The sequence below is a fragment of the Balaenoptera ricei genome, chromosome 21, assembly GCF_028023285.1.
Source record: "Balaenoptera ricei isolate mBalRic1 chromosome 21, mBalRic1.hap2, whole genome shotgun sequence".
NCBI classification, from domain to species: Eukaryota; Metazoa; Chordata; class Mammalia; order Artiodactyla; family Balaenopteridae; genus Balaenoptera; species Balaenoptera ricei.
The window spans coordinates 30,155,607-30,171,408 of record NC_082659.1 but is presented as its reverse complement, the minus strand read 5'-3'; the positions used below and the strand labels follow the sequence as shown (position 1 = coordinate 30,171,408).

The 15,802-nt window shown below is 48.2% G+C and overlaps 1 protein-coding gene across 4 annotated transcripts in view; it reads left to right on the top strand.

Annotated features, from left to right (window-relative positions):
• Positions 1-13,370: 13,370 nt before the first annotated feature.
• The window catches only part of RAB11FIP1 (RAB11 family interacting protein 1), a 30,825-nt gene continuing 28,393 nt past the window's right edge, over positions 13,371-15,802 (top strand). For all 4 annotated transcript variants that reach the window (XM_059909308.1, XM_059909307.1, XM_059909306.1 and 1 more), the window contains exon 1: positions 13,371-13,791. In XM_059909308.1, coding sequence (XP_059765291.1) covers positions 13,415-13,791 — 377 coding nt within the window. In that variant the 5' untranslated portion in view covers positions 13,371-13,414. The remainder of the gene's footprint in view (positions 13,792-15,802) is intronic.

The following is a 15,802-nucleotide window of genomic DNA, read 5'->3' as shown; positions in this document are numbered from 1 at the left end:
AAGAGGTCTCCTTCTGTCCTGGGAATCCGGATTTGATTGTTTCGCTGGGCTTTGTCCCCAACAATGACAGGATTCTGGGGAATGAAAACAACACTGGTTTGACAGCTTCAGCAAGTTTTAAAAAGCCCAGCAGGACAGAGCCCCGCGTGCCTTTGGGGCTCCGTGGGCTGCCGCTCGCTCTTAGCACACTTTCATGCCCTCACCCTTGTTTCTCCTCTGCCTCGCCTTTCCCCTGCTCTTCTAATTTATGTTCTTTAACTCCATTATGTGGTTTTGTAAGCAGCCTTAAATCCTTTTGGAAACAGGGCAGGGTACAAATAAACAGAAAAACACGGCTCTAAAAGGTTAGATGTTCTGATATTGGCTGAACCTTGTGCTAATATAAGAAAATGACTCCAGGGCTTCCCTGGTGGCACAGTGGTTAAGAATCTGCCTGCCAACGCAGGGGACACGGGTTCGAGCCCTGGTCTGGGAAGATCCCACATGCTGCGGAGCAACTAAGCCGGTGTGTCACAACTACTGAGCCTGCGCTCTAGAGCCTGAGAGCCACAGCTACTGAGCCCACGTGCCACAACTACTGAAGCCTGCGCGCCTAGAGCCCGTGCTCCACAACGAGAGAAGCCACGACAATGAGAAGCCCACACACCACAACGAAGAGTAGCCCCCCGCTCACCGCAACTAGAGAAAGCCCATGTGCAGCAACGAAGACCCAACGCAGCCAAAAATAAATAAATACATAAATAAATAAAAAAGAAAGATTCTTAAAAAAAAAAAAGAAAATGACTCCATCCCTTAATCACCATAACATCCAGAATCTTCTACGACTGGCAGCAGAGAGAGGATCTCCTTATGAAAAAAGGCAATAGAAATGCACAGCCTTGACTTTGACCCCTGGCGTTCCTGAGAGGCCTCCCCCTGGCATCTTTCTACGGCTGCTGCTGTTACTGTCTAGCGTTAGGGTAGGGTGGAGCCTGGGGATGCTGGGTCCTGTTAACCATTTTGCTGCTGTGAACTCATGACCTTTCCCTTAGAGCTCCCTGCAGAGCTTCTAAAGCTCTAAACCCAGAAGGTCGGAACATTTGAAATGACTTCTGAAAAGACCATGGGATAAGCAAAATGGAAGCAGAAAATTACAGGAAACTAGGTCATCCAAGTGACGGCTATGAATTTTTATTTCATTTTCCATTAGAGGGGTCCTTCTTCCCTACTCTTTAGTCTGCCTCAAGACAGTGCTACCATCTTAGGATATACGCACACACCTCTTCCGAGTCTAAAGCTAAGAGAGCAAGGTCTAGACAGAAAGAGGGAATTTCCTTGTCCCCAACCCTCTCCTGGTTCTATTTTCTATCTGAGCATCTGCTTCCCTTGACACTTGGAATGACCCACTTTCAGGGCGGTTCCTATCAAAGCGATACACCACACGATGGCCTCAACTTTCATACAAAAGCCGATCAGGGCAGCAGTTGTTTTCTTATACTAGTGACAAACCTAAGCAATTCTCAAACTGCAGGGCCTACCATCTCCTTCCTCAACAGGTGGTCCTTACCTTCCTAGGATCACTTTCAAACCGGCTGATGTTTCGTAACCTCCAGCACCAACCCTGGCTTTCAGTTTTAACCCACACTTTCCCCTCCAGTCTTAAAAGATGAATGTAGCCATACCAAATACTTAGATGTAGTTCCCTGCTTTCTCTGAGGTGCTTCGCCCAAAGGCCTGTGGTCAGGGGCATCTCAGTGTTGAAAAGTCATTTTTACCATCCAACTGGATTTCAAAGAATTTTAGAGACATAAGATCATAGAGATCATTTAATACCATCCTTGCAGAGTACTGAGGCTGGAAGTGATTAGATGACTTGCTGAAGGTCCCAGAGCTAAAGTGTCTACACTAAGATTGATGCCTGTTGATTCCCAGACCACCCTTTTTCTCACCTCACCACCCATATTGACCTCTTTCACGTCTAAACAGAACTGTATGGGGCTATCCTAGTGGCACAGTGGTTAAGAATCCGCCTGCTAATGCAGGGGACACGGGTTCGAGCCCTGCTCCAGGAAGATCCCACATGCCACGGAGCAACTAAGCCCGTGCGCTGCAACTACTGAGCCTGCGCTCTGGAGCCCGCGAGCCACAATTACTGAGCCCGTGCGCCACAACTACTGAAGCCCGCGCGCCTAGAGCCCGTGCTCCGCAACAAGAGAAGCCACCGCAATGAGAAGCCCGCGCACAGCAACAAAGAGTAGCCCTTCCTCCCCGCAACTAGGGAAAGCCCGCACGCAGCAACGAAGACCCAACGCAGCCAAAAAATAAATAAAACATAAATAAATTAAAAAAAAAAAAAAAAGAACTGTAATGGTACCTGGAATTTTCTTTACAGAAGCAGATGATATATATATACGCACAGACACATAATACATATATACACATGCAAGATAATAGAATTAGGAATTAAAGTAATAGAGGAATGATTCCTTGTGTTACGTATACAATTTTAGCTGTTGGTCATGGGTGTCTTAAGGTATGTATGGAAGCAAATCTGACCGCTAGTAGATGGAATGAATGAATGCGTCTTAAGGGAGAAGAAATGTAAGTCCATCCATGCATTGAATGCAGAATTAGGGGAAACAGTGAAATTTAGATGTGGTCCTACCCTTTATTTATCTTTTTTTTTTTTTCCGGCTGCACCGTGCAGCTTGTGGAATCTTACTTCCCCAACCAGGGATTGAACCCAGGCCATGTCAGTGAAAGCACAGAATCCTAACCGGATGCTAGGGAATTGCTGGTCCTACCCTTTAGAAGTTCATGAAGGGTAGACATGGTTAAATAATTCTAATATAAAGCAGACTTTGATCAACATTGTTACAATTTAAAAAGGAGTTCAGGATCACTATGTGTGAAAAAATAATAGTAACACAAATAAGGAAAGTTATCAGTAAATACAAGCAAATTACATGTATACAGGTATATAGTGCGTATGTATATACATGTGTGTAGATATGTAGCAGCTGCCCATTCACATACATGCCATTTTTTCCACTGTATTCCAAGTATCCAGTAGACAAGGATGATGTTATTTGGGATGAATTCTTGTACTACTTCCATCTTTTTTTCCAGCAATATATATATTTTAAAGTATACACTACAAACAAATGGAGTTTATTCCAGTGGTGTAAGACTTGTTCAATATTTGAAAATCCATGAAGATAATCCATCATACTAACAGAGTAAAAAAAATCACATTGTATTCATTATATCAATTGGTATGTATTTCGGGTAGAATTTCAAGGAAGTATAGAGCGTTCATGACAGTGTTTACAGGTAGCAAAGTGTTCTCAGATTTATAAAGGCCCTGGGGAGGGGCAATTAAATATATGGTGCTGTCATGAAAATGCAGCCTCAGGGTAAAGATGAAGCCAACTTTCATCTTTTCTGTGAAAGGGCAGGGCTTTTAAGAATTTTAAAGTCATTTTTTTCCACAGTAGCCTCATAGGGAACCCTTGGCTTGATTCTACGTCTGATGAAGGATATACATTTCCAGTCCAGACCTCTCCCTTGAGCTCCAGACCCATATATCCACCAGTCTGTTTACCATCCTCTTGGGTGTCTCAAATGTACCCAGAGCTCAACATGTCCAAAATGGAAACCTGTCCTTCTTCCAGCGTTCCCTAGCTCAGTTAATGGCATCATCGCCCACACAGTTATGCAAGCCAGGAACCTAGAGCCAGATTATCATCTCCCTGAGGGCGGGCACCTGCCTGTCTTGTTTTCTGCTGTATCTTCAAGCCCTAGAACAGTGCACGGCACAGAGTAGGTATTTAATTACTGCCTGCAGTCTCTAGACTGCATTCACTTCCCTCCTTCTCCACCATTACTACTCAGTCCACCTGCCATAACTTCTCACTGGCACTAATGAAATAGCCTTCTAACTAGTCTCCCTGGACCCATGCTCAGCCCTACCTCTATCTGTCTTCCACTCGAGTCAGTGATCTTCTCAAAACACAGATCTGACCCTAAGAAAAGTGCTCTTGCCATGGCCTCTGAGGCTGTGCACGGTGTGTATCTTAGCACTCTTCCAGCCTCCTCTCACACCATGATTGCCCTTGCTCTTTAGATCCAGTCAAGTTAGCCTTTTTTACAATGCCTCCCATCACTTGCTCTCTCCTGCCACAGGGCCTTTGCACATATTGCTTTCTCTGCTTGGACCATTCTTCACCCACTTAACTTCTACTCATCCTCCAGATGTTACTCTCAGAGAAATTTAGAGTATTAGGTCCTGTAGGTGCTGAGGAGACAGACTGTATTTGATGAAGAAGTGATAGTCAAAACCACTTGAAAAATGCTGACAAGAGATATCTCCACAGCACCGATCGTGGTTTCATTTTTACATTTGTTTGTAAATTACTTTCTACACAAAGTTTTTCACAACTTGTAAGAAGTTTTTACTTGTCTTCCTATATGAGACCAAAGCTCTAGTCAAGGACCATTGACACATGTAACCATTTCTCCCTTTCTTTATGAATTTTTGGAAAGTATCATCAAATATGTTTACCTGTATTTTTTTTTCTCTTGGATATAAATTCTCAGAAGAAGATCTTACTCTGTTTTTGGACTAACCTTTATAAAGATCATTCCCAGTACAATATGAATGTTTAATTATGCTTAATAAAAATATCTCATGATGATAGACCTTGAGGTCCTCCTTACTTTATAAATGCTCTGTAGGATGGTTTAAGTGTAGTTCAGCCTGTTCATTGTTTGGAAGATTCAATATTGTAAAGATGTCAAATTTCCCCAAAATTAATCTACAAACTCAATGCAATCTCAATCAAAATTTGAGTTTGTTTGTTTTTTTAAGAAATGAACCGTGGATTCTAAAATGTTGTGAAAATGCAAAGGGCCAAGAATAACCAAGAAATCTAACCAAAGGAAGGACAAGGCTGAAGGCTTTACATTACTAGATACCTAGATGTATTATAAAGCTATGATAATTAAGATGGTGTGGCATTGATTCAAGAAGAGACTAATAATGCCCTCTAAGTCCATCCATGTTGCTGCAAATAGCATTATGCTAAGTGAAATAAGTCAGACAGAGAGCGACAAATACTGTATGATATCACTTATATGTGGAATCTAAAAAATACAACAAACTAGTGAATAAAACAAAAAAGAAGCAGACTCACAGATATAGAGGGCAAAGTAGTAGTTACCAGTGGGGAGAGGGAAGCAGGGAGGGGCAACATAAGGGTAGGGGATTTAAAAGAGGGTTATTATGAGATTATATGAAATCACGTGTGTGAAACTTTGGAAAATTGTAAAGCACTGTAGAATTTAAAGAATCTTTCATTCAATAAAAAAGTAAAATAAATAAATAAAAATATTCAAAAAATAACAAAAAGAATAGATTAATAAACCAATGGAACAGAACAGAGTTCAGAAGCAAATCCACACATCACAGGGACACGGTAGAGCTGGTGGGGGAAAGCTGAGTTTTTTTAATAAATGGCACTGGATCTGTGGGATATACTTACCAAAAAAAAAAAAAAAAAAAAGAATCTTGACCTCTATCTGATACTATATGGTAGGGAAAATTTTCTGCTTCAGGGAAAACTGCATTTTCTGTAGCATCTCCTCTGATTTTGAGCTTATGGCAGCTATTTTATAACTCTGCAACTTGTAGGGAGTTCCTTGGAGGCCCAGTGTTTAGGACTCAGCATTTTCACTGCTGTGGCCCAGGTTCAATCCCACATGCCATGCTGCGGAGCCAAAAAACCCCCCCTACACACACACACACAAAACCTCTGTAACTTGTAGATAACTGATAGCAGTGCCAAGCTCATAAAAATAAATTCTGTCTGGTGGAGGAACACACCCCCAACCATGGAAAAACCAGTTTTGCCTCAGTTTGCACATTTATTTCAATATTCCTTTTTTAAAAAAAAATTATTTATTTGGTTGCACTGGGTCTTAGTTTCAGCAGGCGGACTCCTTAGTTGTGACATCCAAACTCTTAGTTGTGGCATGCACATGGGATCTAGTTCCCTGACCAGGGCTCAAACCTGGGCCCCCAGCATTGGGAGCAGGGAGTCTTCTCCACTGCACCACCAGGGAGGTCCCTATTTCAATATTCCTGATCTATACATGTGTCTATTCTTTGGATTCACCTTGGAACAGGCTGAAACACCTTACCACTTTTCCTTCTTAATAAGTTAAATAAAAATTTAACATGTGTTCATTTTTATATCTGTATGAGTCATGGTTTTATCTTATTTTGGAGGATTATCTTTTCACAATAAAGTTAATCCCAGATGGATTGCTAACCTAAATGTGAAAATAAAGCAGCACAGCTGCTAGAGGATTATAAAGGAGACTATATTTATGACTTTGAGGCAGGAAAGTTTTCTTAAACAGGACACAAAAGCACTAACCATAAAAAATTGATAACTCAGATTTCATTAAATGTAAGAATTTCTTTTCACCCAAAAACACCACTAAGAGAGTGAAGAGGCAAGCCACAGAGTGGGAGAGGATATTTGCTTGAGATTTTTTTGGACAAAGGTATAATATACGCATATATATTATATGTATGCTATGAATCAATAAGACAGACAACTGAAAAGAAAAATGGACACAAGAAATGAACAGGCATATCACAAAAGACCATATCCTGATGGCCAATAAACAAGCACACAAGCCCCTTAGTCATCAGGGAAATACAAATTAAAACCACTTCACAGCCACCAGAAGAACAAAATAGGAAAGACTGACAATACCAACGTTGACAAAGATGTGGAGAAACAGGATCTCTCAGACGTTGTGGATGGAAGGATAAATTGGTATCACTACTTTGGAAAATGATATGGTGCTCTCTCAGTGCTAAACATATATCCACCCCGTGACCCAGCAATTCCATTCTTAGGTGTGTGTGTATGTTTATGCATATGTACCAAAAGACATATGAGAAGGTACAGCAAATTTATTCCTAATAGGCCTCAGTTTCCAGTGGCTGCCGTACTTGGTGGTTTAAAGCAACAGGAATTTATTCTCTCGTTGTCAGTTCTGGAGGCCAGGAGTTCAACTGTAGAATGAAAAATAGGTTGTGGTATAGTCACACTGTGGAATACTACAAAACAATAAAGATCAATACATTACTGCTGCACGAACACCATTGGTGAATTTCCTAAACATAACATACTGAGTGAAAGAAGCCGGACCCTGGGGAATTTCCTGGCGGCCCAGTGGTTAGGACTCTGCACTTCCTTTGCAGGGGACACGGGGTTGATCCCTGATCGGGGAACTAAGATCCTGCATGCTGCACAGCACAGCTGAGAAAAAAAAAAAAAAAAAGTAAAGATGCCAGACCCCAAATAAATACCTAATATATGGTTCATTTACATAATGTTCAAAAATAGCAAGACTAATCTTTGGTGATAAAAGTCAAGGTAGTGGCTACCTTTTGAAAGGAGGGAAGCCTAGTGACTGGCGGTGAACCAAGGGGAAATTTCCGCGGGTGCCAATCCTGTTCTATTTCTTGATCTGGATGGTGAAAGTTCACCAGGCTGGAAACTTTTGTGCACTTTTCTGCATATAATGTTTACAGTACATTTTCCTTTCCTTGATTATAGCCATGCTGTAATGCTATAATAAAGTTTGTTTTAAAAAATCTGTTCCTATGTTATATAAACACTTTTCTTCCTTTTTTTTTTTTTTTTTTTTGTTGGCTGTGACGCTCGGCATGTGGGATCTTAGTTCCCCAACCAGGGATCAAACCCATTCTCCCTGCAGTGGAAGGGCTTTATTCTGGTGCTCCCCCTTGGACCTTGCAAAGCATCAAGCGCTGGGGTTGGCTTGAAGCTTCCAGGTCTACATCACGATTCCTTAGGGTGTCAAAAGTCCACGTAGCCATCAGCCCTGTGCCATGTGTTGTGGCATCAAAAGGGAAGAGGAGTGAAGGGTTGATGGGGTTGTTTACATCCTCCTCTTGGCCGGCTCTGCTGTGGTGGGGTCCGCAGTGTTCCGGGGGGGCGGGGCAGTTGAGAAAGTGGAGGCTCATGGCTTCTCGGAGAGATGCCAGGAAGAGAACAAGATCCTGAGGGGCAGCTTCCAATGAGAGAATTCAAAGAGGAGTAAACACTCAAAACTTCTACTTTGCCCCTACGTGCCGTGAAGTTGATTCTGGAAAGGTGGAAAATGGCTCCTATGATGAACATGTATTTTTTTATACTCAGAAAGTGTAAACCTTATAATTTATTTAATTAATTAATTAATTAATTTTTGGCTGCGTTGGGTCTTCATTGCTGCGCACAGGCTTTTCTCCTAGTTGTGGCGAGCGGGGGATACTCTTCGTTGTGGTGCGCGGGCATCTCATTGCGGTGGCTTCTCTTGTTGCAGAGCACGGGCTCTAGGCACACAGGCTTCAGTAGTTGTGGCGCATGGGCTCAGTAGTTGTGGCTCGCAGGCTCTAGAGTGCAGCAGGCTCAGTAGTTGTGGTGCGTGGGCTCAGTTGCTCTGCGGCATGTGGGATCTTCCCGGACCAGGGCTCGAACCCGTATCTCCTGCATTGGCAGGCGGATTCTTAACCACTGCACCACCAGGGAAGTCCTAAACCTTATATTTTAAAAAGACAGTTATACAGGACAGTGTTGGAGGTGGCAGTAGCAGGGATTAAATGGACTAATGCTGAAGGTTCAAGAGTCCTTTATGTCTCTTCTACTTAACTTGAGCTGCCTTCCATTGGCAAGGAATTGGGAGATGGTTAAGGCAAAGGTGAGGACCACATTTTTCCTGCCTTCGAGCTGCTGGCAAGTGAGTAAAACCAGTGCTGACTCCGAGTACAAGAAGTAAGCTAGGGGGAATTCTCTGGTGGTCCAGTGGTTAAGGCTCCACGCTTCCACTACAGGGGGCACGGGCTCGATCCCTGGTGGAGGAACTAAGATCCTGCATACGACCTGGTCACTGCCCCCTCCGTGTCTCCCTCCCCTGAAAAAAAAAAAATAGCTAGGAAAAGGCAGCAGTTCTGAATGGGAGCGGCGGGAGGGAAAGCTTCGTGCAGAAAGTGGGAAGGTGAGGGCTGCACATTCCCTAGAGCTTTTCAGCTGTGGGATTCAGGGGCCTTCTCCGAAGGGACCTGACAAGTTGCAAAGGCAACACGTTTGCGTAATCCGTGAGGCAAGCTTCATTAAACAAAGTAGTACTGTCACCAAGATTGCAGGGAGATGGCTGATTCATCTGCTTGTTGAGACCCTCCTCTGTCCGCTGGGCCATGGTTTCAGCCTCCTCACTGCCACGGCCCCTGGGGCACAGGAAAGAGCCTGGTGCTGGGCTCACTGAGTCCACGAAGAAGCAGGAAGCCCTTGCTCCTTGGAGGGAATCTCGGTCAACCGAGTGGGCAGGAGGAGGCAGAGGCAGCTGGGCCCGGAGCAGCCAGAGGGCTGTTTAGGCAGAGCCCCGGTGAATGAGTCATGTGTGTGGAAGGTTGTCGCTACCCCCCAGGGACTGAGGCGAAGGCGAACACGCTGACAGGCAGCCCTATCAGGCCCTCTCTCTTCCTCCCTCGGGGGAGCACGTGGGCCCCTCCAGAGTCGCCAGGATGACCTCTGAGGTCGTGTGCCTGCAGCCGGGGGATGTCGAGGGGCCGTAGGGAGGCCGGCCGCTGGCGGGGCAGTGACGCCGCCCCTCCACAGGCCCTGTCTCCCGTCTAGCCTGGCTCTGCCCCATGTCTTAGAGGGGAAACCTTCCCAGACGAGCCTAAGAGCGGATCTGTGCTACAGACCCCACCGCGAGGCCCAGCGCCGCCCGGCGAGAGGCCGGAGCCCAGGCGCTCTCCGCCCTGCTGCTTTGGGAGCAGGACAGGTGGCTGACCCTTCCGGTCGAACCTGCCAGGCGCCTTGTCTGCTGAAACGCCTTCCTCTCCCAGTCAGAGCCCGGGGCGGGGTAAGAGGGGAGAGCCGTCATCCCTCCGCACCCTGGCCATGAGAGGTGTTTACAAACACTCCTGGAATTCAGGGAGCCAGCCAGGGGTCAGCGGGCCCAGCGCCAGCCTTGCCCGCGTCGTGTCGTTGGGCCTGCTCCACCCATCCCCCCCCACCCACCCGGCCCCACGTGGCCTGAGGGTCTGTCTACAAAGCTGGAAGAAGACAGCCTCTTGGACTCTGGGCGGTCCGTAGGTAGGCCTTGAGGGACAGCGCGCTCCAGCTGGGGAGGGGAGAAAGCCACCCCGACGCGTGTGGTGGGCGATCAGCCAGCTCCCAAGCACGCCCTGTGCTGGACCTCCTGGCATCTCTCCACCGACCAGTTTCCCATTCCCGCCTCCGGTGAGCCCCACTCCTCTGAGGTAACCCCTGCCCGTGTCCAGTGTCTGGAGAGAAGGATGGGGAGCGGGATTCCTCTGAGGTGGCGAGGCTGCCCTGTCCTCCCCCAACCTCTCGCTTCCGCTTCAACCACGGAGCCCATCTGTGTCTCACAGGGACCCAAACACGTGAGGTCACCAGGTGACCCTATTTTCTCCTCCCCTCCCACACCCCTCCCTGTCCTCATAGCCTTTCCATGAGTGGCGGGGAGGCTCCGTGTCATACTCAGCCTGTGGGGCTGTGCTTCTGGGTTTCATTCCTGGCTCTGTCTCCCCCGGGGAACCGTGTGTGGGGGGGAGAGGAGGTGAGGCTGGAGATGAAAAACTTTACTCCTAGGATCAGTTTGGATGGCAAATCTCTGACTCTGTCTGGCTGGGAGGCAGTGGAGCAGCGTAACCAAGAGGGGAGTATGGTACAGCCTTATTTATTGTAGTATCAGCTTAGAACAGTCACCAAGGATGGGTCAGGGGTGGGGCGGAACGGGGCCCGAGGCAGACAGTCTCCAGGTGAACATGAAGGCGGGTCTCTGGCTGTGACCTACCGTGCTATTGGCTGCTGGGCTGCTTCTGCTCATACCTGCCTTACGACCTGATCACACCACTGCTCAAAGTCCTCTGGAGGCGGGCTCACCTGGTCCAGAACTCTGTATACACACCATGGCCTGGTGTCCATGGTCTGTGTGATCTGGCCCAGCCTACCTGGGCTGTCTTATCTCCACCACCTACCCCCAACGCCCTCCTGAAGTATCCCACGGTCTAGCCCCACTGGGGTACTCTGACCTCCACACTTCTGCTTTAGCTGTTCTGTTCTCTCCTGAAAGGCTCTTCTTCCACGCCTCCTTCTCTGCCTTTCAAATCTGGCATATCCTTTAGGGCCCAGCTCAATGCCATGTCCTTCATAAAAATCCACCTGCTTAAGATGTTAGCTATTTTATAGAGAATGGATAAACAACAAGGTCCTACTGTGTAGCACAGGGAACTATATTCAATATCTTAGGGTAAACCGCAATGGAAAAGAATATAAAAAAAGAATGTATATATATGTATAACTGAGCCACTTTGCTGTACAGCAGAAATTAACATTGTAAAACAACTATACTTCAATTTAAAAAAAAAATTTTTTTTTAAATCCACCAGCTTAGAGAAATTGCTCTATCCTCAAAACACCCAAAGCATTTTATTGGTACAGGACTCCCTTTACAGCATTTGTCAGGGCATGCCTTGGGACTGGGTCTCATTCAAAGGGTTTTGTGCCCTCGGTCTGTAGCACCTAGCACACGCTGGGCACCAGGTCAGTTCTCAATATATCTTTACAGTAGTGAATGGAGCCATAAGGTTGAATGAGGTTAACAGATCATCAAGCAGGGAAATGGCACCAAAACAACAGAGTTCTGCTAGGTTTTCCTGCCGCTTACAGGTCTGGTACCTCCTTTCCTTTCCCCTTCCGATCACCGTTAAACATTTCAAGGCCTAGTAAATAGGCCTTTCCCACACTGCAGCCGCCCTCAGTTGCAAACCTGAGGCATAATGTCTGTCTTGTAATTTCTTATGTGGTAAAAGGAAACACTATGTACTCATGGTTGGCTGCGATAACCTGCCAACTCTTCAGTTCCATAGCACTTCCTGAGTACCCACTGGGTGCCCAGGTTTCTTCTGGGGGCTCTGGAGGAGACAAGTCACCACCCGGTCCTGCCCTGTAGAGGGCTATCAGAAGCCAGACCCTGGAGAAATCTGAGTGAAGCCTTGCAGTGGATAGAACGTGGGTTGGCAGAGAGGTGGGCGGGGCCGCCATGGGCCAGCCAAATGAGTACATGCCTGAGGTGGGAAGATTATCTGGGCTACAGTTTGTTCAGGAGATAGAGGAGAGTGAATCAGGGTGGGGTCCAGATAGGAATGCCTTGAGCCATCCAAGATTGGGGTTCTGAGGATCTGGAAGAAGCAAAGGATGCAGCAGAAACACTGGCTGGGACTCAGGACACCTGGGTTCTAGTCCTGGCTCTGTTGCAGGATCTTGAACGAATCACGTCTCTGCTTCTCTGGGCCTTTCCTTAACTCTAAAACCTAAAAACCTTCAAAGTGACCTTTGCAATCTGATGATCAATAGATATTTGAGTCTTTGAAGTAGCATATTGGGAATGAAGAGAATCAGCCACTCTAATGGAAACTGGGAACGAGGAAGTGCCTGACTGGGAGCTCAGAGATGGAGAGCGAGGAGAGACTGCAGAGAGTCCAGCCAGGGAGAAAAGGGGAACTGCGGGGAAGGGCCCCGTTGGGCAATCCCATTTTCAGTTCCTCCTTTCGTCCCCTTCCCTGACTTCGTCTCTTGGCCTCACCTTATTTGGTGAGGGCGGGGCAAAACAGAACACTTTCACGCCGCCTCAGGCGCTCCCTGCCTTTCCCTTCCCCTTTTCGGGCCCTCAGAAGATCCTTCTCTTTCTTCCCTCACCTGGCACCTTCCCCGAACCCACTTTCCTCCATAGCAACGCCCCCAGCGGCCAAAGTAGGAAGAGCAACGAATTTGGGAACGCATTCATAATCACCCTCGTAGCTACCGTTTATTGGGAACTCACCCTGTGCCAGGTAACATTATTTTTTTATAGCAATTCTATGAGGTGATTGTTATCTCATTTTACAGATAAAGAAAATGAGACCCAAAGATATTAAGTAATCTGTGCAAGGCCACACACCTGCCGGTTGGCAAGGCCAGACTGGAAATGAGGTCTGGCTCCCCAGTAGCTGCTCTGGCCACTTCCGGTTGGGCCGGGAGACCTTTGGCCGTCGGAGACCCCTGCCCTCCCTCACCTACCACCTCTCAGACCCGACTTCTTCAAGCCCCGCCCCCACCCGCGCCGCGCCCGCCCAGCCCTCGGCGCCCTGGAGCCCCGCCCGGCCTGCGCGGCGGAGGCGGGCCCGGCACCCGCAGGTGGGGCGGGTGGCGGGGCGGGGCCGGGAGGGGGCGTGGCACAGAGGGGGCGTGGCCGGAAACCTTAAAGAGGCCGGCGCGGCGGGGCGGGACGTAGGGGCCGCGGGTCGCGGCGATCTTCTCAGTTTCGGTTGGACCGCAGCGCAGCCACCATGTCCCTGGCGGCCTCGGCGGGCAGGGGCCCGGGGGCCGTGTGGTCCCCAACGCACGTGCAGGTGACGGTGCTCCAGGCGCGGGGCCTGCGGGCCAAGGGCCCCGGGGGCACGAGCGACGCGTACGCGGTGATCCAGGTGGGCAAGGAGAAGTACGCCACCTCCGTGTCGGAGCGCAGCCTGGGCGCGCCCGTGTGGCGGGAGGAGGCCACCTTCGAGCTGCCGCCGTTGCTGTCGGCCGAGGCAGCGTCCGCCGCCGCCGCCACCCTGCAGCTCACCGTGCTGCACCGCGCGCTGCTCGGCCTCGACAAGTTCCTGGGCCGCGCCGAGGTGGACCTCCGGGAGCTGCACCGGGACCAGGGCCACAGGAAGACCCAGTGAGTGCGGGCCGGGGGCGAGGACGCGTGATTTGGGCGCCGAGAGCCTTTTGAGTGTGTCCCCACCAAGGGGACGAACGGAGCGAGGCCTTTCTAGAGGGATCCCCTCGGCCAGTACTAGTATTCTCACCTAGCTTCACCTTCTTGGGCTCTCCCAAGTGTGTGGCTTCGGGTACCTGGAGCGTGTTTGAATCTGCAGGACGGCGCTCGGCGTCTGGAACTTAGTAATCACTTAATGAATTTTTGATGAATTGAAACTACCTGTGGGCTGACGAATTACTCTTCTTTAGTTGAGTAGCGTGTATATTTGATGTACGCATTAGCCTCCGTGGAAAGCCTCCTGGGTATTTCATTGTACTGGACACTGAGCTGAGAATGGCTGGGCCAGGGCACAGGGAGGACCCACTGGAGCAGTGAAAGCCGCTGACACTAGGGCCCTAGAGGCTCGCCCAGGGGCCGAGCTGGGGCGTTACAGCGCGGGGCGGACTGGGGAACGGGGAATGCGGGCTGCCTGGGGAGGGCTATCCCCCAACCCCACCTCACAGCCGCCTAAGGGGTTGGTCTAGAGAATTTGCCCCGCCCTCCTCTCCGCCCCTCCCTCAAGAATGCTAGAACAGTTTGGTCTTCGCTTTCAGACCGAAAAGTACTAACTGTGTTTGCCCCGGGCCCCAAAGGAGTAAGGATTTCCCATTGATGGCTGGAGCCAGGGCCTGCCCTTGGCCGAGCTGAACTGAAAAGTAAGCATCGTTTCTGTCTGGAGTTCGTCAAGTTCTCTCTGGTCCTACTGGGTAGGGGGGAGGGGATGGCTGCTCACCTGTAGCCACCGCCCCACCCCCGCCCCCAAGACTTCTCTTTTAGGGTATCACAGTCCTGCAGGGAAAGCAGGGCGAAACCCTGTGCACTCCAAAGTGTTACCGATTTATTTGTTCTCTTTCGCAGGTGTTTGGAACGGAACATTTGATTATGCTCATCTAGTGTACCGACAACTAGCCTCGCTTAGCTTAATTGGTTACTTTGCTGGACCTTAAATATTCAAAGCAGTCATGTTATCACCTCAGTCCTGTGGCTTACGAAGCACTCTGATTCATGTTGTGTGTTTTAGATATAAATGGTATTTCAACCTCCCCTTGTGAAGGAGACAGGAAGAGCCAGGGGATTTGAAGTTACCAGACTCCCCTTTCTGTAGGGTGCTTGCAAATGTAATACCCGCTTCCCTTATCTGGCCAAAGATGAACAGGCATTTCTGAACTCAAATGAGATAAAAAGAGAGAGCCTTGAGGTGAGGATGGATGGGGTATCTTTGTGGCATCAACTTACAAGCCATAAGGTGAGCAGCAGCGTCTTTGCTGAGCTGGGGCTGAAGCAATGCTAATTTTCCGTTTGATTAAATGACATTTGGGGCCTTGGGTTGGCTTCCTTTCCAGCTTCAACTAGGCACCACTGGCCATCCTTTGTCTTGTCCCATCCCAAGATGTGTGGATGTTATCGTTTGTCTCTGCCATCTGTTTCTTCTGTGAACGTTTTATTCCCGTGAAAGATAGATAGAATCTCCCTGCCAGAGATGGGGATTCCAGATTCCTGGCTCTGGTGCCCACTCTCGCTCTGACTCATTTCTGGGCTTCAGGCTGCTCGGTCTCTAAATATCCAAGTTTCCCTATGTATAAATGGAGCTTGTGGCCAGACTTAATTGATGTTTATAAGATGTTTCCAGCTTGCTGGATTAATGGAGCCCCGTGTATAGATTCAAAAGATTCTGTTACTGCTTTGGGAGGAATGAAAACCTCCTCAAGTTCCCTATTGCAGGAAGGGTACAGTCTCCGCATCTCCATTTTTCTCATCCTCTCTGATGTAATTCTAAACTTAGATGATTACTCCTGTCTCTATCATATGAGCTTGTGACCACTTAGTCAGAATATCAGCTTATAGGAAAATGGTGCTTAGTTGATGGATTTTTAATAACTGCAAAGGAAGCCTTCTTTGCTCTGCTAGCAGTAGGTGAAATTGCAAGCTT